This window comes from Larus michahellis, chromosome 3 (assembly GCF_964199755.1).
Source record: "Larus michahellis chromosome 3, bLarMic1.1, whole genome shotgun sequence".
Lineage (NCBI taxonomy): Eukaryota > Metazoa > Chordata > Aves > Charadriiformes > Laridae > Larus > Larus michahellis.
In genome coordinates, this window is record NC_133898.1 from 30,339,294 (window position 1) to 30,364,825 (window position 25,532).

Below are 25,532 nucleotides of genomic sequence, written 5' to 3' on the forward strand. Positions count from 1 at the left end.
TCCTCACAGACCTCTTACTAAACACAAATCACTTCTCAGGATTTCCAGAATCCACACACATTCTCACAGCCTCGTGGGCCCGGATGGACCCCTTCTACAAGAATGTGCTTAATCCCCAGATGAAATACAGCCCAGACAAAGTGCTACCCCGACACTGCCCGTCCCTCACCTTTGCAACAGCACAGCCCTCCCTCCTCCTCCTCCTCCTCCTCACCTCCCCCATGCCTTTCCAGCTCCTCGGCCTTCTTCGCCCCTCCAAACCCAGTCGAAACCTATGTGGCTTCTGTGACTGAAGCCCCTCGCCCAACTGTAGCTATTACTGAACGCCCTGGCGATTTATAAATTTAAAAAGATGTGCCGTTATTTTTCGGTACACATTTAATCTATAGAGGTAAGTCGGGGGGGGGGGGGGGGGCAGGTGTCGGCGCCGTGCCGGGGCCTGGTGCCGGGTCCGATCGGAGCGCGCCGCCTCCGGGGCTGAAAGGGTTTAGCGTAGTCGCTATGGCAACAGCGGCAGCCGGCGGCTGGGGAGGGGGAGCGGCGGGCGCGCCTCCGCCCGCCTGAAGCTGGCGGCAGCGGGCGGCCGGCGTTGGCTCCGCTCAACTTCGGCGAAGGGGCCGGCGTCGAGGCGGCGCTACACCGGCGCGGCCAGCGGCCGCTCGCCTCAGCGTCGGCGGCGGGACGGGCGCGGGTGGCCGCGGTAAGGAGGAGGGGACACCGCCGCCGGCGGGCTGGGGTGCTGCGGCCGTGGGGCGCCCGGCGGGACGGAGGTGGTGCCGAGCGGAGGGGACCGCTGTGTGTCCCGGCCCCTGCCGCCGAGAGCCCGGGGCGGGGGTTTCGCAGTTTCGGCGTGTGTGGTTATCGCTGCCGGGCCCGAGGGGCTGCCGTGAGGGAGCGGCGGCCGCCGTTGGAGCCGTGAGGCGCGGGGCTGGGACGGGCGGCGGCTGGGAGGGGAGGGGGCGAGGGCGGCGGGACACCGGCCCTCCTTCAGCGGCTTGGCAAAGTCCGAATTGTGTGAATTACGTTCGTTTCTTCAAAGTATCGTCTCAGCTGCAGGTTAGAGAACCCCTCCAAGTTCTCGGGTTTCGGAGGGATTTTTAAATCTGCCAGGTTTAAAGTTTGTCAAAGTCGAGAGGTGTCAGCATTTTGGCGGGTAGCTGTATCTTCTGGAGGTACTGGACCGAGCCCTAATAGCTCAAAAGCCCTGCTGTAAGCCCAGCTGTTATCCCTCGTCACCAGGGCTAATCCGTACCCCAGCGTGGGTTTAAGCTCGCTATGCCAGTTTAGAGGGCTTGACTCCGAGCCACCTCCTCTCCCTGGTAGCCTCTTCCCTCACTCCGGGTCCGTCTGTCCGCACGAGCAAGCGGGAGCGGCTGCTTCCAAAGGTGAGGTGGGATGGGTGGGCAGGGAAGGGGGCCGGGGTGCTCCGGCGGCTCTCCCAGGCTGGGCTCGGGCACGACATGGCAGGGCTGCGTGCGTGGATTAGCCATGGGTAATGGGTTACGTAAAGAACAGACAGTCAGGGAGGAAAGGATGGTTTATGCTGCCTTACGCTTATGCCACTCTTGCTTAAGATCTCTCAGATTAGACACCTGCCCTGCTAAGTGTCTTCAGTGTGGAAGTCCAATGCGTAGTAACTGCTAAGGTCAGTCAGATAGCTTTGGAATCACGGCAGTGTAACTGAGAACAGACTACACTGTACATCTCTTAATGCTAACACATTAATTAAAGTCTGTCTCGAGACAGCACTCGTCACTGCTTGTATGGCTGCTCTCTGTGGATGGGCTGCAGGTGGGTCATACAGCTATTGCAGAAGAGAAGCGTGAGCTTTCCCAGAGCTCTGCCAGTTGCTTCTGATGCTGTATGTAGTATCTCCAAACAGGGGCTTAAGTTTTCAAACTGTTAGCATCCTTCTTTTGGGTGCTAATTTTAAAGCAATGTGTATTTTTAAATAACTCCTGTCACAAGGACCAAACTTCTACACTGGTCTTACTGTTCTCCAGTACAGGGAAGACTCCCACGTAGGTTAATAGCTCTGTAGTGAATTGAGACAGAGTGAGACTTTGAGGACGTCCAGTAAATATTCTTTCTGATAGAGACTGTAACTAAGGTTCAGTACTGAATAGAAATGTACAGGCGTCTGTTAAAATACATTCTCACCTTATGATGCAATGAGTTACTCCTGTTTTCAGAGCAGAATCAGTCCTCTATCTGGATGGAGAATGCACATCTCGCCCACCCATTTTCACAGCACTAGTCTGGTCTACGCCACAACATAAAATGAACAAACTTGAGTGGACCTCACAACTGGTGAAATACGCTTTTGGGTCTGAGTTTCAAGCTCTTACTTTATATAATTCTAGAGATATAAGTATCTGCAGTGAATGACAGTGTTAGAAACACCATTTTATGACATTTCTGCCCCTTTAATAATGTTGTGTACTTACAATGACAGTAGAATAGAGAAAGACGAGCTGGGGATCTCTGAGAGTTTTAACTTTGCAAGTCTTTTGTGTTGGAGCCTTCCATCAGATGTTATTGCTGCTTTATTGCAGCAATACTTTTTTTGTGGTTTGAGTATTTTTAATAACAGGAAAGCTATGTGTCTGTGTTACCTTCTGAACTCTCCTTTATGTGGCTAAATGAATGGTGAAGAATACTTTGTCCCTCTGTCCTGACTGGAAACATGTCTTCGTAGTCTGCAGAGATCAAAGAAAGATACAGAATTGAAGGTGTGTTTGATCTACCACAGCAAGATAGCCATATCTGAGAAAAATATAAGAAGTTTTACTAACAAGATAGGCAAACAAAGCAAATCAGTGTGTTTTAACTTCCTGGCTTCAGTAGGTTTAGGTAATAGTCCAGTAGAAGTTGTATACAATACAGTGTTTTTATGGTTGCCATTAGAAAATGTTGTTTAAAGCATGAGTGGGAATTTGGCATGAAAATAGTCCTGTTTCTCAGCAGATGGAACTCATTTGCTCTGATAAGTAGACAAACTGTAAAATGCTACTCTGCTTCATAAGCAGATTTGAGCAACACCCACCCTTTTGGTTCTGCAGATAACACAAAGATTATCTTCTCTAGAGTCCTAGCCATTAGAAGAGCTCTAGGCTATTGGGCCCTTCCTTCACTTTTTAAGATCTGTAGACTGGATTTTCATCTGGAGTTAATCAACACAGCTCTTTTATTTATTTCAGTGAGGCAAATCTGTTTTTTATTAGTGCAGCTGTACTGTAGATCATGAAGCTGTACCAGTTAGATCAGCTACCTTTTCTCCTCATGTTTTGGCTAGTGCTTGAAAAATACCTTTCTCGTTCATACCTGAGCTTGGAGCCCAGTTCATGCTGAATCCTTTTTTCCTTATACTTCTTGCAATCAAAGTGTGGATGTAAAATGCATTAGATAGACTTGCTTTCTAAAAGATTGAAGCTCTAAGAATGTATTACAAACTACACAAATGCTGGGGAGGTAAGAGCAGTATTTTTCGAGTGTTCTCAAAGAGTTCCATTACAAAAAAAATCTTTTGAGGGCTAGTAGCCCTCAAAATGTGCCATACCCATGTATATCATAATCATCATGGTATTTTCAGAAGGCCACTCAAGCTTTCCTTTGGTAGAATTGGTACCACTTTTGTTCCTCTTTTGTATTGCAGCACCTTGTGATGTGCTCTGACTGTCCTTCTGTTATGCTACCTAGTGGTGATTTTTACAGTCGTGCACATTCACAAATGGCTTAAGTGACTTGTGACTCTCTGTGGCAATTACACCAGAGGAAGAGCCAGCCAGCCTGTTTCTATAATGCTGAGAATGCAAAGTCTGCTGGAGAAAAGCTAATATGGAAATTAGACTGTATGCCAAACGGCAGCATGGTTCTCACACACTTTTGAGAGCGCTTGTCATTCAGAAGCAGAGTCGGGCAGCAGCAGGAGCTGTCAGCCTGCAGCAGGCTGGTCAGACCATGAGCGCTGCCCTGCTAGGGGCAGACAGGCATTACCTGGCATGCGAGGGCCTGCTGGGTGCCACAGTGCCCTGTCACAGTTAGCTCACTCTTAGACACCGCTCTTTTTGCTGTCCTTAAATACCTGCAGCCATGATGACTTGACAATAAATAACGTTTAATTTAAAGCGTTGGCTTGGTCCCCTATACTTCTGTTATTCAAAACTCTTTGCTACTTGCAACAGGGTTATGTTCCTGGATGTATTTCAACCACCACGATTTATTTTTTTTTGTCCAGAAATAGCTTGTGTCCATCACAAGAGAATCAGTACACTCATAAAGTGAAACACAGGTTCTCTGCTGTGGTGTCCCCACAGACTCTGAGTGTCCCCAAGAGTGCTCTCTCTTTATTCTGCAGGTTAGAGTGAGGAATGCTGCTGTAGTAATATCATGATATTTGCATTGCTTTTAAGTTTCTTGATTGAAAAGCTCTATCTACTGCTTTCTCAGCATTATTTGCCTCATAGCAGTTTTAGGAGATAGATGTCTGAGGTTATGATAATTTCCACGGCAAGTAGCTGTAAATACCATAGCTTTCCATGTCACTAAACAAGGGGGGAGATTTCAGACAGATAGGAAGTAGGGTTCTTTGGGCCCCAGTAAGGCAAAAGTCTTTGTATGGAGAGGATAATGGTAAGTAACAGCAGAAAAGTGGTGAAGAACAGAGAACAGGGATTCTTTTACAAAGGTATGGTGGACTATATAAATAAAATTGAGAAGGTGTTGTCAGCAGTTTCTTCATTAGAACTTGCTAAGATTCTTTGTTTGTAACAAAATTAAAATATCTTTATCACAGGAGAAACAGAATTTGGGGTTCATCTATGATGCTGTCGCTACTTATCCTACTTCATTCAGGTATAGCTAGCAGCATAGCCATGGCCACAAATTCTGCCTGAGAAGCTGGTTAAAAGTCCATCAGTGAGCACATACAGACTTCAGGGATGGGTGTTGCCAAACCAGCTTTAATCTAACAATGAGTTGCAGTCAAGGGAGATACTTAGATGCCCTTTGCTACCCAAAAGAGACAGTACTTTTCTGAATAATGTAATCCAAACTTTACTAAAGAAGCAAATAAATTAATAAAAAAATTTAATATGCTCGCAGTTTCACATTATTTGTTTTTCCCATGACTACGTGTCTTTTAAAAAGTACGATTATCAGTATGACTTGGGGATGGGGCTTGTCCCACTTCTTCTAGAAATAATTTTCCTTATTTGTTACCCTCTAATCTGGCATGTGTGGAAAAAGGTTGAATGGGTATCGTGCATGAACAAATTCTGTCTCTCTGCTCTCTGACTGTAGTAGTAAGGAACTACCACCCACAAGAAGGGAGGGAAGACATTTCCCAGCTCCTCAGCCCAGTTTGTCAGTATGCTTTGCCTGGATGACAGTGGATTTTCTGGGACTGTATTTATAGTTAGTTGAGTGACAACATCTCCATTGACATCACTGGACGCTGTATTAGGTTCCTACTTGTCCAGTCCCTTAAGACTTTTCTCCTTCTGCTCTGACACAACTACCATACCACTAGGACTACTGAGAATCTGTCAGTAGTACTCCTGGATTGACACACTATGAAGGCAAAGGCAAACCACAGGAGACTTGTCAAACTGAGGACATGTGTTTATAGAGAGTCCAGATGTATTCGCCTTTTTTTTTTTTTCCTTTGCACAAATGCACGTTTTCCACCCTCTGCCTACTCCTTTCCTGTCCTAGAGGGTGTTGGAAGCTGGGAACCAGGAAAAGGATCAATGGAAAGGGAATTTTTTATTCTCAGAAGTTCATCTTCTACAAGGCAAACAGGTCCTGCTGATTGACTCATGGTTTACCAGAAAGCAGCCCTGCTGTAGCAAGTCTTAGCAAGTGATGATCTCGCCTGCAAGAGCCTGAAGGAGACTGATGTCTGTCAGGTTACATGAACAGCCTCCAGCTGGCCAAAGAACAGCCAGAGAGCAAGCTACAGAAACATACTCCCTTTGTTAGTATGAGCTAGGAAAGACTGAAAGCCTGTTTTAGGAAGGTAAAAAAACAAATAAGGCATGTGGACTTCGATATTTCTGATGATTCTTTGGTGCATTCTCTGAAGGAAGAAGAAATCACATGGGGAAATATGGGAGAAGGTAAAAAAAGTGGAAGATGAGGTAAAATTGTATGGAACATGCCATGAGAAAAGAATGAAGAAAGCTGTAAAGTATGTGAGAAGGAGAAAAATGCAGGAATTGCTGACAACGTGGAGAATAAAAAAGATTTGGAGAGAGGCAAAAAGCTTCTTTAGAACTAAAGCTAACAGGAAACTTTTACGTGAAGAAGTCTCAGAGGGACTTACTAACACTCACTAAAAATTGAAGAACCCCCTCAGAGGCTGTGTGAGAGAGAGATAGCAAGTTATTCCAGACTTTAACATAGCTAATATAAATGTATGCTTAAAACTCTGTGAGGTGGTTGGTCAGACTTGCAATCAACAGAGTGAGGGGAAGGTTTGTCTTCTAGACAAAGGTCTAGGGTCAATGAGGCAAAAGTCTTGAAACCCAGGCCTGTTTCTGGAGTGGAACTTGCATAAACCACTCTGAAATTTTGCCTGAATAACACCAGAGTAGTTCATCAACTGGATTATGTCAGCTCCCAGGATAGCCTCTTACAAGGAATCAGAAAATGAACTAATTGTACAACACAACAGACTCAGATCGAGCAGTGTCTCTTTCTTTTAATTATTTTAATGTGGATGCTTGCAAAGTGTAAATTTGTCCTTTTGCCCAATAAGAAGGTCAGGCTGAAACTTTTGCCTTCCTTTAGTTGCCCACATCCTGCCAACAGTCCTTTGAGTCTTTCCTAATAGGAAAGCCATTTTGAGTCATTTAATGATTAGCCTGCATATGGACTTTAAATTAAAAACAGCAGCTACAATTAATGGAGTCCACAGTATCTTCTGCAGGCTGCAAAGACCAGTAGTGGGAAGAGTGGTGGCTTGTCAAGCCTGCTAAATAGAGATGGCCAGTTTCCAACTCTCAAAAGGAAGGGATGATGGATGAGAGATGGGGAAGGAAACAATCTCATACAAACAAGACTCCCTTAGGAACGGCCAGCACAAGCTGCCAGTATGCATGAAATGCTTGGATAGGATTTTCCTTCATTTCAAACCAGGCCATTTAAACTGCATATGAGGTGCTTTCTTTACTTTATACGCTTCTGATGCGGAAGCAGATTTTTCAAGTGATGTATGGGAGACAAGTGGAAGCCCTATTCAAAGTCAGTGGTGTCCATGTTCCCATATCAAAACCAAATCTGCCTGTTACCGGTGTTTTATGAAAGCTCTGGGACAGGGCAAAGCTCAGGTTCAGCAGGCTTTGCTCTGACAGGGTATCAAAAATATTTTTCTAACTGATTGTCCCCTGCAGTACCAGTGCTAGGTAAAATGGTTCTTCTCATGCGGAACTACTTGCTTTGAGGGAGACCTGCAAGATAAAAACATAGAGGCAGTAAGAACAGCTCAGGAACGTGTGAAAGCCAGGGCAGGTAAAATCAGAGTGCAGGTCTGCTTGCTGTCTTTCCCAGTTTTGACCACTAAATTCCTCTCTTGCTCCTCTTCTAATGAAAGAGCTGGTGAGCTAGGAAGAGCTGGAAGGATATTCCTCAGCTTCATAGTTATACTGATTTACCCCTAACACCACTGTAGTCAGCAGAGTTAAACCAACGTGAGACCAGGTGATAGCCAGAATAAAAGCAAAGTAAACCAACCCTTTGCTGGTAAAATACAAAAGGGCATGCTCACCTTTGTCCAGTGAAGGTGCAAATGGAAATAATGATACCTTAATTGGTCAGATACCTGTAAAAGCTTATGAAAAACTGCTCTTGTCACATAAGCTGAAAAGAAACAGGAGACTTGAATCTTTTGTAACAGCTGTAGTCTGTAGCTGCTCGCTGTTGCTAATAGAGGGCTCCCCTGTGTGATACACAAGGGGTAATAAGACCAAGGAAAAGGTCTTAAATTTTAAGGATTTTCATCCTTAATAATGCGGAATGGTGAGCGGAGGCTACCATGTAGCAAGATCCAGGTACGTGTTAGGATGGTGGGATTATGGAGTTGAAGCTGTCAGCACATCAATTCCAGCCCGCGTTCATTCACATGCCTTGGGCAAGTAAGTCAGCCGCAGGCAGCCAAAACGCTGTGTGGTGATTTGAGAGCTGTTAGCTGGAGTCACCCTGCTGATGAAAGCAAATGTAAGGACCTGCTGCTCCTTCTCCTTCAGAGCACAGAAATGAGATAGGAGTGAGATTACTTCCAGCAGCTGCTATGGCTGCTATCATAAGGATAATCAGAGCTGATACTCTGGAGCAAAAACAATCACTACAGTGATGTCTCATGTATAAAGCACTGTAAACTAGCAAAGGTGCTAATGTTTATACAGTCTCAGAAGAGTACCTGTGGCCTTACTCACCTAGGTAGCTAGATCTGTGTCCTGTGGAAGTTTTTAGCGCTTTTATGTCTTACTTCTAAAGAAACTGGTATTTCTTGCTGGGAGAGGTAAGATATGGGACTAGGGAAACTAGTCCTTTATGCAGTTTGGTAAACTTCCTGATTCTAGAAAAGCCTAAGCATTAGACCCTGAAATTGCTTCAGACTTGGGACACTGTACATACTATTCAGGTTTTTGGAGCATTTTAATTTAATGGTGTGACATATTTACATAATATGAACATTTCTGAAAGAGAACAAGGCTACATTACGGCAAGTGATAAAAGCACGAAAGCAGATGAAGCACCCTTCTCACCTGGTGCAGATGGTGGCGGTTTTCTAGGCCTGCAGGCACAATCCTGTTGACCATTGCTCTTCTAGGGAGTCTGGGAGCTTGTGACTCTCAGCTCCAGTGGGAGCACCGGGCAATTACGAGCTGCTTGTGATTTGTGTTGTCACTAAAGGCTCTCAGCCCCAATATGGCAGCTTAAATCAAAAGCATATTTTTCTCCCTTTTATGTCTGTGTCTCAGTAGTGAGGGTTTGCTCAGGCCCTGCAGAATCAGGCTCTTTAATCCATTGCCCTCATGTTAACTTTTGACGCCATTTCCTGATTGGACTGCTGCCAGGAGTAGCCTTTTGGTAATCCCAGCTGCAACCATTATTTGTGCCACCCCTTCTCCCTGGGGGCTAATGGAAGGGAGCAACAAGGCACGTAACTGTGTTCTGTGAAGAAACAGATGCTGTTTTGCTCCTGTTCAGGTCCCTAGTGCCTGCTTTGGACTCCATTGTGTTTAAATACAAATATAATAGTTAATAACTTTGTTCCAAGCATTGTCTTCTTGATGTGAATACATGAAGGGACTGGCTGGGTGGGGAGTTAATTCCATCTTTTGCGGGCTGATTGGTGCAGTTTGTTCTGCCTTCTAAGTGCTGGGTAACTCCCCAGCAGCAGAAACCTCTCACTTAGAAGTAATAACAGTTTGAACCTTGGTATGCTATCACTTCCCTCAGCTCAGCCTCAGTTCCCTTGGTGCTGGTGGTAGTTCCTAAAGTGTGCTCTTCCAGCATAGCTGATAGTTGGACTTCAGCTTGTGGAAGATGGTATAGCCTCTTCTTCTGCGTGCAACAACGCTTTTGCTAAATAATGATTAAAGCTCTGCCTGGCCTTGTAGTTTATGCCACTGTTGCTCCTGCCAGTACTACCTAGCTATGGATGAGTTCTACCACTTGTATTACAGCAGCAGCAAACCTACCCAGGTCACCTATCCTGCCCTCCCCCCTGAGGATCCCCTGCTGGCTAGCACGTGGCTCCCAGGAATAGTTTGACTCCATGTGCTGAGTTTTTGCATGTAGGGTGCTACAAGGTCATGCCCTCCCATGACGATTCAGGCAGGTGATCCCTATCCCGAGCTCTTCCGTGTGGGCAGGAGAACGCTTCCGCTGCCTAACCTGGAGGGAGCAAGGTATCCTTATAACTTGGCTTCAGACATAAGAACTGTGACTGTCATTTTAATTACATCGTGACTGGAAGTTCGAGGGAAACTGTGCCTCTTCACCCTTTGTCTCACCCTCTGTGCAAGTTGGCTGCTATGGATGAGATTTCTCAAGGTGCTCAGCACCAATTAGTTCTAAGTGGGTAAACTGGTAACACTTTTAGGTGAAGAACAGACTCGAGGGATGTGTGGGGGAGAATGTTCTCAGCCGAGGTGTGTTGATGATGGCACTGTTCTTTTTCTCTCCCTCCCTTCCTCCACCCCACTCCCAATGAAGATACACAGAGCACTATGTCACTGGCATCCTGGTTCAGGTGGAATGAGCCCCCAAACCGCATTTCCCAGAGGAACCCCACAGAAATGGTGGTTGAGACGCTAATGATGGAGCTGAGCTGGCAGACCAAGCAGGCAGAGAAGCAGCAGCGAGAGCGGGAGAATGAGTATCGCAAGATCAAGACTGGGGTGGACTACGGCTGGCTGGTCAGCTATCCAAAGCAGAGCTATGATATCAGCCCAGGAGAACGGCTGCAGCTGGAGGATATGTGTACCAAAATACATCCTTCCTACTGTGGGCCTGTCATACTCAGGTACAGTAAAAGATGGGATGATACAGACCTTTCCCCCTCTCTGTGACATGTGAGGAAGGAACGAGAGTTGTTACGATCAACAGAACAAAAACTTGGCATCCTGTATCATAAGTCATGGGACAGTGTCTTTGTGGAAGAAGGGAAATCTACTGTTATAAGTCAGTTTAACATGGTATCATTTCCTCCAAAAAGTTACTAAATGGCTTTTTCCTCTGAGACTGGCTTGAGTACTTTATGCTTCTGAGCAGCCAGAGAAGCTTTATCTTGCCTGATTAACATTTAACATTTCAGTAGTGATGCTTTTGCTTCAGTCTTTAGAATCTTAGAATAATTGAGGTTTAAAAGGACCTCTGGTACATACTTCAACCTCCTACTCAGAATAAGGCCAACTTCAAAGTTAGATCAGGTTGCTCAGGGTCTTGTCCTATCCATGCTTGAATATCTCAAAGGGTGGAAACTGCATAGCCTCTGAACAACTTGCTTTGCTGTTTATCCACTCTCATAGGAGCCTTCCTTCCTTGATTTAAGCTGTGCAGCAGGTCTATTGAGGCACTCGTTCCTAGTGTCCAGACTAGCCAAAAGGTACTATTTTATTTTTTTTAGCCTGTGAGCCACATATTCCCAGAGAAATTCTCCCTCCCCTATCTTCCCTCCACAGCCTTGAGGTGGAGCAGGATGCAGGTAGGGCATGCAGTTGGCTTGAACAGCTGCTTCTGCCCTCTGCAGTGTAAATGTAGATATAGCCTCTTGGACTTGTGTTTGAGCCTTTCAAGTGCTAGACATAGGGTTGCTGCTTGCCAGTTGAGTAACCTTCTGTGAGAATGCCTTCAGAAATAGATCGAAGCCTGCTGTAGCTTCCAAACTGGAAGGGAGGGAGGTGACTCTTCCTTTGAGGAGGAAGGGGGCTCTTCTATGTTAAACCCTCTCACTTAGCACAGTGCAAGTAAGGAGTAGTGACTCTGAAGTCCACCTTAGCCAAAGCAAAATTGCGAAACAGGACTTTATAATCCACTTCCCCTGTTCCAACGTGTTCTTCACCTGGGATTAGAAAGAAGACAGTCCGGGCAGGCCATATGCAATGGGGTGCTCAGCACCCTGCAGTCCCTCACTGCATATGCTGGCACCTGTTTTCCCTTGAACAACTGAATCTACAGCTCTTCAACTACAACCGTAAGAGGGCTGGAAATAGCTGGTTCTCTGTCTTACAGTGGGGGTGGCCAGGAAAGGATGCCAAAGCTACCTCTCTAGCTCCCATCTTGCCTGGGGCTGAACCTTGGAAGCAAGCTGGCACAGGGCTTTGGGTTTTGTGGATGTTGCCACGGTGGCAGAATCAGGGATTTGTGATCGGTCAGTGGCCAACGTCTCTCCAGTGAAAGTTTGCTGGAAACAGCACCTGCCTTGTATTTGTGTAACTCCGAGCTATGCTGTAAACAAGCCACTACAAACCCCTTGGGGTTCAGAGTTATTTTCACCATCCCCAGGGCCACTGAGCAAGGCTTGTCTGGCAAATAGGTTATTTCCATGAGAGCAGGCTTCAGTCGCTGGAGTTGGGAGGCCCCAAGGTTCATCAACTCCTTCAGAACAGAGTATTAAGCCTCTGAGCCATATGCAACTTGCTGCTGCTGCTCTGCTTTTTTTTTTTTTTAAACTGAGATTATGCAAGATGCGTGATTTCAGTGCAGCTTGTAGTGGTTGTTCACTGTTCAGGATTCAGCATACTGTTGACAGTAGATAAACATACTCAGCAACATTGGTGAGCTCTATGTGGGCATAACTGAAAAAAGATAAAACCATCCTCTTAAAAATCCTCTTATAAATTGCTATTACAGGCTATCAAAAATCGTATTAAAGTATGATTCAAGAAGTGGCATGTTTTTGTTTGTTCCATACTATGCAGTTTGCATGGTTAGCGGAGCCACATTAAAAAAATGAGGGTTGCATAACCTTTGTTGGTTCAATTCCATGATTGAGAAGGGAATGTCATAGCCACAAAAATGGCAGAATTGGATTGGGTTAAAGGTCTGTTTGATCTGATGTGCATTCTGTATGAAACAGTGGCCAGTAGCATCAGTGTAAGGAAAAGAGAAAGAACAAGGCAAGCAAATATAACAGTATGGACAATTACAGTATGTTGTATACAGCCTCCAACTTACTGTGCCTTGTAACTCGGAGACTTTTGGAGCCAGAAGTGGTCCTTCTCTCCATAATTGCCCTACAGGGATTTTTCTTCCTGTAGTTTGTTCAGGTTGTGGGGTTTTGCTTTTCTTTTTTGAACTCATGTAAACCTTTAGCATTTGTGGCACCCCTTGGCAGAGCTCCACATCTGAACTACAACTCTGCTGTAGAAAACTGTATTTTGCATGTCTCAAACTAACATGTACTAGTTTTATTCGATAATCTCTTCTTTTTGTGTTGGAAATGTGAACAGTTGACCCCTCTTCTTTTCTACCTTCTAACTGAGAGCCCTGTGGTTCAGAAATCTTCATCGCTGACATGGAAACAATGAAAAAGAATGGGGCTTGCCACGCTAGGACCTGAAAATGTACAGAGAAATAAGGAGCATGCAATCTAACTAAAAGCTAAATTGGATAAATGCTCCTCTAAGAAAGTGAGATAACATGGAAACTTCCTCAAAATTGCAGAAGATGAGTATAATAGGAATTCAACTGAAATCTTCACGTTGACAGTGAAGTACTTTAATCACAAGATCACTGCACTGCCTCTTGTATACCCTGTGACTTTCTAATATGTAGTAACTTTTAAAAATAACTTCCATCCCCCCCAAAAGAGTCTACAGGCTTGCATTTGGAAATTCAAATGCAGAGCATGTACCTTACTGAAACCCTTGGTTGCGTCTGAAATACTAAACTTCATCCTTCCCTTTCCATCTTAGACATTTGAAAAGCTGAAGTCCTTTTTGTTGTACTCAACAAGCATGTAATACTTAAATAACACAAGCGGAAGGCATCTTGCAGGACTGCAGAGTTTGTTTTGTTTGTGTCATTCAAGGTCTCCTTCTTTGTGAGATGCAAAGCCAGAACAAAACATTTTTGTATGAGTTGTCAGAGATGCCACTTTATTCTCCAAAGGTCTAAATGGTTACCCAAATTGTCTTTTTCTGTGGCTACAGTCACATCTGTTGGGAGGCAGAGTTTCTATAGATTTGTTTCTTCAGATGTGGAGGAGGCTGGAAAAGAGCACTTCTTAAATGGCAGGGTTTTTTTCAGATCCAGTTTGCCTGTTTTGTATTTTGGGTCAATAGAAACTTTTCTTTGAGCCTCTTGAAATTCTGAAGGCTTCAAGTACACTGCAAATATCATCAGATATCTGGAGACTCTGATTCACCTCATACCAATAAAACTGTTGTATTCAGGTGTAACTTAGCTTTAGGTTACTGGGCTAGAGATCACTGACTATATTTAAAATTAAATCCTGGAGCCATTTGAAGGAAATTGTAGTGATTCTGGTGAGGCCCTTAGGACCTAACTGCCACGATTAAACAGAATGAGTAGACTAGTAGCCTGCTAATACAGAATGCTACATTTTTGCCATCTTTACTCAGAGCTTTATGTCTAATCAGAGATAGTTATAGTCTGTGTCATTTCTTTCGGTTTCAGCAAAAGTGAAACAGTGAGTTTATGTCCTTCTCTGCCCAGAGAGAAACAAGGAAAAACCTTAATACAGAAATGTAAACCTGCATTTTGGTGATCTGAGATGTTATTAATACCACCGGCTAAGGACCGTAATTTTCTAAGGATTGTGTATAGCTGAAGTGGACTTCCTAGTATGCTTGAATGTAAGCCAAATGACTAAAATCAGAATGGATTTATTTACAATTATGAGCTTAAGTTTGAGGTGAGGTGACGTGAGTGTTGCAGTTAGTGTGAATGCTATAGTTCTTTGGTAGTCAAGTAGCCTTCTCTAGCAAAGCTGTTCATAGCTTTACAATATAGCCAGAATTCCTGCTCAAAATATAGATTCAGGACTCAGCAGCTAATTAGCACTAAGCACCCCACATTTTCTTTGAATGACTAAATCTACTTAGAGGTCACAGTTCAGACAGGCACTCAGGAATACAGTGAACTATAAGCATATTGTTTAAGTCTATGGACTTGCATTGGATTTAACGTCTTTAAAGTTCAGGCTGTACTTAGGAAACCTATAGAACTGGGGACCTACAGAATAACAGGCAGGTGACAGTGCTTTAAGAAAAGCAGTGCCAGCATGAGCCAAGCACAGCCAGATACTTAAAATCTAATGGCTGTATGAGGAAACGGAAAGGTCACAATTTAAAGAACAGATTTGTTTGAACTGTGATTACAACACAGCCTGGACTGGGGGACGTGCTCGTCCCTATGTGTGCATATGCATGCTCCCCAGGCTTCTGTGCTGGCTCAAGGTGAGTTTTGTTGACAGTCACGTCTAAGACTGCGTGACTTGCATAACATATTACAGGCTAGCTACCAGTAGTATCATAACTTGTTTCACAAATAAGATAGATAGGTATACTTTTCTGATGAGTAAGGAAGCCCTGCTGAGGGATTTCTAGATATAGCTGTGCCGTGGCCTAGTTTTGAACTATTCCATGCAAAAGTGTAAGGGCGTTCACCTGTGCTTGAAGATAGGTGAGCTTTTTGTGCAATTTTGTGGGCTTGATTCCACCGAGCAGCTTTGTGTGGAGTTTGTTTCGCAGGATACAAGCCTGTATTCCTTGACTGCAGTGGTTTTACTGTTTTTATACGTTGCAGAGAGCAGACTGCTGGATCATCCAGCACATCAACTGGCTTTCATTGATAGCTGGGGAAGATGGCTTCAATTATGTGTAGGTGGCTGTAGCAAACATCATCTATTTTCTGACACAGACTGGTTTAGCCAGACCTCAGCCGCTGATAAACTGTCCATCCTTTCTGCTGAGAAATATTTGTGGCACGCACACCTTTTGTTGTGCATACGTGGGCTGTCCCTTATACGAATGTGCTGGTGCTGAACCTACGTGGGCATTAATAAAAGGACAAAGTTAGCTCGTCCTGCTGGGGGAGAGGAAAAGTCCCCCTTTCCCTTCTCCACCTGAATGCCTTTGGGTGACTGGCAGACAGACTGTTGGATTGCTTTCCCTTTGTTTCTTAGACCTGCTCAAATCCACAGGAAGTAGTTTTTGTGTTGGTCCTGAAAAGTCAGAGGCAAATCTTAACAGCAAAAGCAGAGTTCACAAAATAATTCTTGCTGCCATAGCTAAGGAGAGTGCAAACAGGCAGACAGCTGTGAAGGTGGAAAGCTACAATGGTTTTAGAAAACTATTTCAGCTAGATGAGTTGGGAGTGTTATTAGCAACACAGGGCATTAGCATTAGAGCTCTGCACTCAGGGGGAAAATTTGCCATCGTACCACCCATTTTCCCTCTTGTTCCCAGAGCCAGTCACTGGTCCAGCCTGACACACGCTGCCACCTGCTCTGGAGCCACAATCCAGCAGTGTGACACACAACGTCTAAAACTGGAGGCAGTGATGAGGCCTTTTGAGTGCACAATTTCCAATAGAAAAGAAGAGGATGTACTGATAGATATATACAATGTGCCAGCATCTCTTTTTAAAATACACATGGAGATAAAATAACGGAATGACTCATTCAGTTCACCTCTGCAATAAAAGTCCTTTGAAGGTGCTTTCCCTGGTATAATAATAATAATAATGTTACGAAGACTTAGGTTTCGATGGACTCATCTGTCTCTGGTTCTGACTAGGATAAAGCGAAAAGCATATTTATTGTGAAAATTGTATTTTTGGCTCGATGATGCAACTGAAGTGCCTCCTCAGAAGGGAGAATGGATGTTTGCAATATACAGCAAATCTGTTACTGCTGTTAGGTGCTAAACCTCAGCAAGACCTAGTCTCTTGCTCTTACAGGCCCTGCACAATTCAGTTTAGCATCATTGTGTAAGTACTTATGACCAGTGTGAACTACAGTGCCTCAGAAGCTTTTTGCACCCAAATGTTCAAAGTTTAGAGGGTTTTTTGGGAGGGTGGTAGGGGGTGGAGGAAGGAGATTAGGAATTCATCCAAAGCAATTGAAATATTTAAGGAATATCTTGGTGACTTTGGTAGGTATTGTGTCAAACCCCTCTTGCTTGACCCTGAAAAGGACTGGTGCTGATACTGAGGTTCCTCAGCATGCAGTACTGGTGTGGCCACAGCTGTACACATAGCTGCCAACACTTGCTGTGAGAGAAGCACACTGAAATATCTGGCATAAAGCATGATGTTAAGGTGTATGTCCAATACCAGGCTTACTCCACAGTAAGAGTCAAAAGGATACATGTACAGAGTCTTTTGTTTTATGTCTGTTTTTTTTTCTGTCCTTATTATCTTGGGTACCTTTTGGTACACCATTAAGCAGTGCAATTCCATAGTGCACTAAACTTGTTACATTCCTAGGGCTTATTAAAAAAACAAGAGGCAGAATCTTATTCTATCAGCTTCTGCTGTATTAGGCTTTTTTAAATGCAATCCTACTGTTTTCCATCCTTGTTCAGTTCTGTTGCAGAAAAATATGAAAATGCTTACAGACCTTATACACTTTACTTTCCACTAAGTATAAATACCTGGATTTTGGTGAAGTACTAGTTTAGCTCTGTGTCTGCTTGTAGATATAATTTCTATGTTAAGAACTGAATATTTATTAGAAGAGTAGCCATATTACCATCTGTCATAAACACATACTATTACAGAACAACTAGAATCTCTATGTGACCAGAGTGTGAGCCTTGGGAGTGGATCCCACACTCTCCAGACTGGAGACCAAATCACCCAACAAGGTGTCAGGAACGGTGCATTCTCTTCTTGGCTCAGCCAGTGACCCACTCAGTGACTTCGAGAAAACTATCCTGCTCTGCATCTCATCTTCCTCACCTGAAAAATAAACAGTGGCAATTCTTCACTTCTCTGGTGTTAAGCTAGCTTAATTATATGTCAAAAAAACCCCATTTTGAAATCTCTGCTGAGAAGGCACTGGAGTAATTCACAGTTGTCTAATCAGTTACGGCATCGTGCTGCCAATCAAGGTGTTCTCAGATAAGCCAGTCCATTATCTTACAGAAAGCCACAGAAGGATGAAACAGCACTTCACTGAAATTTAAATATTGAGAGACTATCCAACGTATAACAAAGGACAGTTTTACAGACAGTTTTACAGGATTTTTGTTTGTCTAGTGGACATTGGGTAATGCAATGGGGGATGAGAACTGGAAACAGGGGAAGTCTACTGGGACTTTCCCTGGTTTATCCTCAGCTTCTGGAAAGCAGCAGTTCAGGGACTACTTGAACAGAGATTTGCATTTGGACAATCATGTTTAATCAGCAGTGATGGGGCCATTTTCCACAAACTTGTCTAATAATTTTGTTTCTTAAGCTATTGATAGCACTAAGTTTTGACTTAATAGGTGTTCTGTGAAAAAAGCACTTCCTTCGGTTTCAAACTTGCCACCTTTTAGCTTTGTTTGCTGCTCCTTATTATTTCTTGTGCTTATAAGAAACGGTGATTCATTGCTTCCTTACATTCTCTGGCTTGCTTGTGACTTTAGAGACCTTGAGCATATCTTCACGGCCCCTCCCTGTTGTTCCCTTCAGTCCAGGGAGTCCCATTTTGCAGGAGAGTGAAACTTCCAAGCCTAGAGCAGTGACTTGGCAGCCATCCCTAATTTGATGTTTTTAATCAAAGCTGTGCCTTGACTGTGCTTTCAGATTCCGGCAACTCATTGCTGAATATGAACCAGAAGCGCAGGAAGTATCCCGGCTTTTCCGCTCTGTCCTGCAGGAAGCTGCTGAAAAGATCAAAGAGGAGGAAGAGGCCAAGAAGCTTGCCAGGCAATGGAACACAAAGAACAAAACCAGCCTCTCCTTAACAACGTTTAAATCCCGGTCCAGGATTTCCCCGTTCATCAGTGACATCAAGACCATCTCTGAGGATGTGGAACGGGGCACCCAGCCCACCAGAAGGGTTTGGAGCATGCCAGAATTTCGGAATGCCAAGGATTACTGACTCTATACTGAACAAGGTTTTTAGACATCAATCTTTCAAAAACCCAGTTAACCCTTTTTTAGCTCTACTGTCTCTTCTTTGTTCCAAATCTCTCTTCCTCCCTGTCTCTCTTGGAAGCTGTGTCCATAGTAACGGCTGCTGATGCCCGCGGTGTGTGACACAATTTATTACCAACCATGCTAGCCTTTCCTTTAATTTAGTAGCTATTCAGTAACCTTAAGGGCAAGGCTTACCTCCTATCTCATTTTTATTACTGCTTTCTTGTGGAAAATGAATTAGTTTTGTGATGTCTGTCTTCTCCTTTCACCCTGCCCCAGCCTGGATGTAGTTACCTATAAAAGCTTTTGGCCCAAGCTAGTGAGAGCTGCTGGCTGGAGAAATCTTGCTGAAAGCAAGACAGCCACTTACATGAGTAAGGCTTGCAGGATCAGGCCTGCGAGTTAAAGCTACTATCTGATTTGGAACTGAACTTCCTTTCCCAACTAATAACCTTCCTCAGTGCTACAGGAAACTTCACAGGTAACCTCAGCACTGCTCTTGATCAGCTTTTTGCTGACAATTGGCAATCCAACCTGAGTAGAAACACACCCAGTTTTTTTGAGATGAAAGACCAATGTTATTCCACAGCAACCAGTTTATGCATGCTCAGGTTTCTTGGGTATTTTCTCTTTTGTGCAGGCAGAACCCCCTGAACCTTGTACCTGCAGAGTAGATAGCAATTTAACAACCTGCTGTATAGATATACAGGTGGATACATCAGTGCTGTGACAAATGCTGTTCTTGGTCCTCAGTGTTCTGTGTTGCTGAGGTAAGTGCTCCACCCTGCATCCCAGTAACAAGTCAGTGGGCTGAAATGACTGTTTATGGCTAAGCCTGAAAGAGTACCAGAGTACAGTATCAATGTATAGAGAAGGTACGGTGAAGGGAATTGGCACTCATCTACAGGGCTCTTTGTACAGCTGCTTTGAGTGACTGAAGGGTTCTGGTAGGTGAAGTTTTGTTCCCTCAGTCTTCTCATGAGTGCTCAGAAGACAGCTTTCCAGTCCCTCTCACAGGCCGTTGGCCTGTGAGTTGATACTATTACAAAAGGGTCTTTAATGCAAACTGAGTAGCTTGTAGGCCAGCATGGCTCTGCTGAGACCTTGAAGAAACAGGAAAATGCCACTGAGGAAAAGCTACTGGCGCCCTAACTCAGCATCTGTACAGAGAGCTCTCACCAGCAAAGGAAAGAGAATGGCACGCTGTGAAAATCACAGGTCCTGTAGAAGAGCCAAGGGCTAGGATGCTTTGTGGTGACCAACAGGAGATGGGGAAGGAAGAGAGGGATTTCCCTAGATGACTGGCTTCTGGGGAATCATCCCAGTGGGGCATAGCCTCCTGGAGGACTCTGTAGCTTTGTTGTTCTTTTGCCCGTTTCCAACTCCTTTCCCTGGGGAACTTTGCAGCAGCATGTGGGTACTACAGCCAAGATAAAACCCTTTGAAGCTGTGCCAACTCTGGGAAGAATTCCAGCACATGAAATCCATCCTAGAGTAGAAATGTGCAGTTTCTTCCAGGATGGGGGAGGGCAGCATAAAACAAAGATCGAGATCAAACCCTTAAGAGCTCTCTAAGACAGTGGGATTCTGGCTCGCGCTCTCTCCCCTCTGGGCTATCTAAGATTGAACACAAGGCTTTCTTATTAGCACCAGGCTGTAGTTTCTAGTCCCTTGGTAAATTCTGCTGCCAGCAAGCCCCTAGGGACAGAAAGCAGAAGTTCACTTTTAATCAAAAACTCAGGGCTTCCAATTACAGCATCCAGTTTGGGACGGACTATTTCAACTCTAGGTCAATGAGGGAGAGTTTAAAGCTTTCTGACAATCAGCTTGGTGTTTTTCAGCTGTATGTCCTTGTGAAGTAATGTGATTGTGTATATGAAGTAAAAACAAAGGCTTGACGTACTTAGCATAGCCTTAGCTGTTTAGAAGATGTGGGATCTCTAGCAAGGGATCACCACAATTTGCAGAAAAATTCTTGTTTGGAAAAAAGTTAACCATCTTTTTTTTATATAGTTGCAAGCCACTGTATGGTACTGAATGCTGAGATGAGTTAATGAGTTTCATGCTACAGCTCTGTAATCATTTTATTTGCACTCACGTTCTATTTTGACACCTTCAGTATTGACTGTATTGATGCAATATTTGATGGACTGCTGGGAGAGACAGGACATTCTGACACACTGACATAAAGCTCTTTGTTACACTGCAATGTCTGAATGTGCTCACTCTTTCTTAAGGAGAATCAGGAGTAACTAAGTTCCCTACCCTTATGTACAAAGCCAAGGAAATCACCTGAACGGTGTTCACACTATCACAGTACCCTGTGATCATACTGTGTCCTTCATTAACAACCTCCAGATAGCAGATACCATTCTCATTTAACAGCCAGGAAGGAAGACAAATCTGACCTTTGGTCAAAGCCATTATGTCATGGAGGCCAGGCTGTGGCAGTGCCTGTGACAGCTGGTGTGCCTCAATTTACCTATAATTTCTATTTCCACAATAAAATGTATCAAAACCTTTAAACAGTATCATTCTCCCTGTACCTCCTCTGCAAGTTACACTGGGCTCACAGTAGCATCTATTGGTAAAGGGATATTCAGCTATCAAGCTAATAAGGTTTCTATTCTTACTACACGCTGTTACTCTTACAGGTATAGAAGTAGAATCATGTTTGCCTGTAGCTGGCTGCTTGGAGACGGACTGTGACCTTCTGCATTGTGTGTGCACCAGCAGGTACTGAAGCAGAGCTGGGGAGGTGGTTAGGATGCATGACTGCTGCACTGTCCTTGTGGTGCTCATTTTTCTTAGGAATGCTGTAGACTGAACTATAAATGATCCTTTGGTCACAGCATGTGGCACAACTACCCACCCATGTTTGCCTTGTCCTAATTCCACATTTTGTGTGGCTAAATTAGCATTTTAGTTAAAATCAGGAGTGTGCAACTCCTGACTGTCACCACCTACCGTGCTATGGTCCATGGCACTAAGCAGGTACAGTGGGCGGACTAGACTCCTTTTGGATGAAGCTAACCCAAGTGATCCATTGCAGCTGGCTCACAGACCACAAAGCTGGACTAAGGCTCATCTGAAGTAAACCCTCATGAAACTTGCGTAGTGTGAACATCAGGTCCTCACTGATAACTGTCTGACTCTACAGCTCTGCTCCTCCAGGCTGCACTATTTTCTAGTGTAGAAAAAAAACCATTTCTACACAGCCCTGATGAGACTCTCCGATCTGTTCTTAGCCCCTCCTGAGAGCTAGACCAGTGTCTTCATTCTTTAAGATGATGAAAAAGTGAAACAGCAGCACAACATCATAAAAAAACCCAAGTGAATAAGGATCATTCTAAATCCTCAATCATTCTCTCAAAACTGAGCAAGGGTTTTGGTATCAGCCCAGAGCATCGCTGTTGCCCTACTGCTGATAGCGTTATGCTGTTCAAAGGACATTGTTACACCTGGAGAAAAAGCAGTCCTAGACTTACTATAAGTTCTAACATGCAATGGCAACACCTCTATAGCAGCTCAGTGCACTGCTTAGCTTCGAGGGGCTAACACTCCTCAGAGTCAGTACTCATCTGAGAGAGACTAGGCAGCCCTGCTTCCATGACTTCTACAGACAAGCCTGGCCCACAGGCTGTGGTAGCCAGCAAAGGTGTGCAGGAAGTGAGGTTCCTCACCCAGATCAGCATATAGTTTAGACAGCTATCACACCGTGGGGAGTTGGAGTAAGCTTCACAGGAAATACCTGTCTGCTGAGATTGCACTGTTTATACATTTCATCACAGAACCTCAGAAAATTAAAGCAAAGCTGTGAAATATAAAACAATTTTTTTGTACTTGTTGTCTTTAATTAAAGATCTCCTGAAATATAATCTGTCTGCATGTAGCCAAACACAACAGCTGTTCCACTGCCCTACTGTGCACTGTGTATGTATCAAAGGAGGAAGGCAAGAATGGTAAAGGCACTTGATCTAAACAAACAACCCCATCCTCTCTCTTACAGGCTACAAATGCAGCCACCTACCTTCTATCTTGCTACCTCTACAAACAGATCCCAACATTTAAGGTGATAAATAACGAGGATTAAACAAGCGCAAAGGTCCGAAATTCTCTGAAGTTAAGTGGTTTACAGATACAACCTTGAACTGAAGTCTTCATCAACATGCTTCCAAGCACGTCTTACATTGAAATAAGATGTAAGAGCCAAAATGGGTGGTTTTGTCTCCAGATACTTTTCAATCACTTCTGCATATGTTAAAGCATGCATATGTTAAACAAAAGGAAGTAAATTTTTTTTTGCCACACAAAGTATTACTGAAGTATGGATTGCCTGGCTCAGCACATTCTAGAGGTCAGACAGACAAGTGGTTCCAAAAAGTGACTACACAAGTTCAGAGAGTTAGTAAACCACACTAGTCAGGATGCAGCCTACAGCACTGGGCTTAAGCCACTCCTTGCCAGAAGCTGTGGACACGCAAATCTCTCTGTGTTGTTGCTTACACTGCCTCTCCAAAACATTGCTATAGACCTCTCCCAGGGGAAGACTATGGATGGCTAGGCCTTGACTGGATGGCCATTCTGATATTCCTGTGTTCTGCTACACTTCCCTGATAAAGGACCGTAGTTTTGCCCCAAAAGCATTCTGAGAAGCACTAGACTGCGTAAGTTAAAGCATTTTTGGTTGTGCCCTGCAATAGAGGCAGGGCTATTAAGCATCCCTCAGTTCTACCCACCCGTGCCAGGCAGAGACATCGTAATCTCGGCGCCTGCCTTCCCCTAGTACTGCTGTCTGTGCTTTGGGCTGTCAGCACAAGGGACCTCTTGTTCCCTTTGTATGATCAGACAAGCTGGCTTACATCAGAAGGACACTGTGCTGACCCTGAGAGTTCGGTCTCAGGCCCAGGTCTCCCAATGACTGCCGTGTATTTTCTGTGCAGTTGCTGCACAAAGATATTCTCAAACTAAGGGAAAATCTTTGCAGGATCAGGTCTTAATAAACATGACAGAAAGGCAAGGAAAAGGGCTACAAGATGCACCACAGATGTGGTGATTTACGGTCACCTGTGTATACTCTATGCTTCCGGTAATTACTGTTACACCTGTTCAGTGATCATAATGCCGTATTCTCAGAGGCCTCTCAGCCCTCAGAGTCACAGTCCATGTGCAGTACCTTTGCCAACATTATTCTCTGCAGTGCCAGGTTGCCTAAAGCAACAGATTACACCTGATTTAGCCTGAAGACTATTCAAATAACTAGATGTGGTATGAAGCAGTGACAGTGCAATACTCCTCAGGTATTGTTATTTATTATTTTTTTTCTATATTCTGGCACTGGAGGTCTGATATTATTTCAGAGATGGAGAAGAGCAGGGTGCAGTTTCTGAAGAACTCAGCAGCCCCAAGTAGGGATGGCGCAAGAACATCTGGTCCTTCCAGGTCCCTACTGGCTCTCAGCAACCTGCTCCTGTTGCATTCAACTACTTAGAAGGTAAAGGCTTTGTTCTGCCTTCAGCACACAAGAAGGACCAGACTATCGTCTGTCCACAGCACAGCCAAGAGCAAGACATGAACGAAAACTAGATTAAATTCATAGGACAGCAGTAACAAGTGTTCCCCATAAACACCACATAATTAGGCCTTTGCAGGCTAATTACAGGGTTTCAGAATAAGAAAGTCCAAAGCCAATGTCCAAAGGTAAAAAAAAATAAAAATACTTCCATGACAGTCCAGCTGGACAGCAATGCCACCTGCCGGCAGATTTCCCAGCACTAATTAACAGAGAAACAGGCAGCAACTTTCTAACCAGGCGTCTCCTGGCAAATACAGATTCCTCACTCTCCGGCTACCTTTCTCTCACACCACTGTCACCCAGAGAGCAGCTCACGAATGGAGAGCAAAATGAACACAACTGATGTTAGCTGTAATGTTTAGCACCTTATCGGAAGACAGCACCAGCGGCCAGCATGCTTGTATCAGAACAGTTGTCATCTTAAACATTGTGTCTCTGTGATCAAAATACATTTCTCAGACTGGATATTAATGATGTTCTTTCATGCTGCTTGAACAGACTCAAAACATGCTCCCTTAGAGCTCTCAGCACCATGTCCCGCTCTCCCCTCAGAAAACACCAGATGTTTCACACTCCTTGTGAATCACAATTTAAGACCGAAATTGTGCAGGCAGGAAAAAAAATACCTGCCGTCAACAGACAAATAAATCATGATCTCTGCACTGGACAGTAATTTTGATGATTCATTTTGTCCAGAGATGGAAATAGAAGGCTGTGTGTTTGCCAATAATTTTAAAAAGCAGTTTCTCAAAAGCTTACCGCCCTACAGCTTCAAATATCACCAAGTAGCAGACTGGAGGATTTTCGGATGTGCCCAGGACCTCATATCCTTCAGAAGGACCCACTACCACTTAAAATCCGGCCATTTCATGGAGTGCCCAAATGAGAGTGGAGCTCCCAAGGTTGAGAGTTGAGCAGAACTTTGTAAACTTGTTTCTAAATGTGCACAGCAAAGACCAGGAGGAGTAGGTTTAATACATACAATAAAGCATATTAGAGCTCCATCCAGTGGTCACGGCTTCCACCCAGACCTACCAGGGCAGGTTCAGTGGGGGACCTCTGGCCAAGTAACTTCAGCCTCTCTGAGCCCTGCTTTTCACCTGCATATACAGCTCACTCGGTTTTCCTCACTACAGAGGATGACTGGGACGCTCTTCCATTCCTGCAGCATGAAAAATCCAGGTACATCAAACCAGCACAACTTGCCTAAGTTTAACCATACTCAAATATTGAACAAGCATCAAAATTGCAGGCCAGTGCACGATGATACGTCTTAAGTTCAATGGAGGCAAGTACTTCCAAGACAAAGTGGTATTTAATAAGTATTTTCTCATCTTGATCTCTTGTAGAT

General features: G+C 44.3%; 1 protein-coding gene across 5 annotated transcripts; it reads left to right on the plus strand.

The window, feature by feature from the left end:
* Positions 1 to 374: 374 nt before the first annotated feature.
* RD3 (RD3 regulator of GUCY2D) lies at positions 375 to 24,847 on the plus strand. 5 transcript variants are annotated; one of them, XR_012586078.1, is made up of 6 exons: positions 565 to 700; positions 10,225 to 10,534; positions 18,271 to 18,584; positions 19,247 to 19,376; positions 21,261 to 21,342; positions 22,616 to 24,847. XR_012586078.1 is itself a non-coding variant. In XM_074579498.1 (4 exons), the coding sequence occupies exons 2-3, from the start codon at positions 10,239 to 10,241 to the stop codon at positions 18,566 to 18,568; spliced, it is 594 nt and encodes a 197-aa protein (XP_074435599.1). In that variant the 5' UTR covers positions 566 to 700; positions 10,225 to 10,238; the 3' UTR covers positions 18,569 to 18,584; positions 19,247 to 20,815. The 5 variants fall into 5 exon arrangements, 4 of the variants coding, with proteins under 4 accessions (XP_074435597.1, XP_074435599.1, XP_074435598.1 ...); XM_074579498.1 differs by lacking the exons at positions 21,261 to 21,342; positions 22,616 to 24,847 and having other exon boundaries at positions 566 to 700; positions 19,247 to 20,815; XM_074579496.1 differs by lacking the exons at positions 565 to 700; positions 21,261 to 21,342; positions 22,616 to 24,847 and adding an exon at positions 375 to 391 and having other exon boundaries at positions 18,271 to 21,132.
* Positions 24,848 to 25,532: the final 685 nt, after the last annotated feature.

Bases quoted from the DNA above. Each gene is read 5' to 3' on its own strand.
- RD3 (XM_074579496.1), top strand. From the start codon at position 10,239: ATGTCACTGGCATCCTGGTTCAGGTGGAATGAGCCCCCAAACCGCATT. The intron at 10,535-18,270 runs GTACAGTAAAAG...CTGTGCTTTCAG, and splicing joins TGTGGGCCTGTCATACTCAG to ATTCCGGCAACTCATTGCTG.